Source organism: Brassica oleracea, unplaced genomic scaffold, assembly GCF_000695525.1.
Source record: "Brassica oleracea var. oleracea cultivar TO1000 unplaced genomic scaffold, BOL UnpScaffold05168, whole genome shotgun sequence".
Taxonomy (NCBI): domain Eukaryota; kingdom Viridiplantae; phylum Streptophyta; class Magnoliopsida; order Brassicales; family Brassicaceae; genus Brassica; species Brassica oleracea.
Genome location: NW_013621691.1, coordinates 1 through 871, shown reverse-complemented (window position 1 = coordinate 871; position 871 = coordinate 1). Strand labels below are relative to the sequence as shown.

Sequence of the window (871 nt, the reverse complement as noted above, 5' to 3'; positions counted from 1 at the left end):
CACTAACCTTTTCTTGAAGCATCTTCACAAACTCCATCGTTAGTTCTGTCTGCAACATGACATTAAAAACTATGTTATTTCATCTGAAGTCAAGCAAGGTCTTAGGAAACTAACTAGACAGAATATTTATGTAATAATCGGTTCATTCACTTCGTAGCAAGCATATATACCTTCCTAGCTCTAGTTGCAGATAGAGCAGTTTCGAGCTGGTCCTCCAGAGAAATTAGAGAATCTACACTTACGTTGTCGACATTTGATTCTTCAAGATTGCTGCATAGTCATAAGTAGACAAAGGAAAAAAAAAACTTTTTTGATCAGATGAAGAGGGGAAAAGGCGTCTTAGTGCTAACCTTTTGACTGATTCGAGTAACTCATTGTGTGGAAGATAACTCCGAGTTTTTTCTGCAAGATCCTGCACGTGAAAAAAATGATGGGAAACCTAGAAACTTCAGTCGCTATGACAAGTTCAAAGCATAGAGTTTATCTCAGACGCAGCCAACACTTCGATCCCTTCATGACATTAACGACCACGTTAAATGATGTTCTCAGCTAACTTACCAAGCTTCTAAGTTCACAAGCATGTTGTATGCCATAACGATCGATGATGTTGGTCATGCTGGAGATATCAAGAACAAAACAAAAATACGTACAAGAGCCAATTCATGAACCTTTTTTTTTTAAATTACGAGTTAGAAAGAGCACCAATAGCGGCCTTTATAGAGAGAATGAAACGGAAAGAGAATGCTATTATACATAGATATTGTATATGAGTGACTTAAGTTTGTATCATTAATACTACTTATAACTAGTTTCTATATAGACATAAATGTGGTGTATATCGCTTAAAACAAAATCACAAACATGTTTGTTT

General features: G+C 35.8%; 1 protein-coding gene across 1 annotated transcript; it reads right to left on the bottom strand.

Annotated features, from left to right (window-relative positions):
• Positions 1-4: 4 nt before the first annotated feature.
• On the bottom strand, positions 5-828 carry LOC106322029 (agamous-like MADS-box protein AGL27; the record flags this gene model as incomplete). Its single annotated transcript, XM_013760222.1, has 4 exons — positions 559-828; positions 351-412; positions 171-270; positions 5-49 (listed from the first exon to the last, which is right to left on the bottom strand). Coding segments are annotated over exons 1-4 (264 nt in total), but the record flags the coding sequence as incomplete, so codon positions are not given.
• Between the last annotated feature and the right edge of the window lie 43 nt (positions 829-871).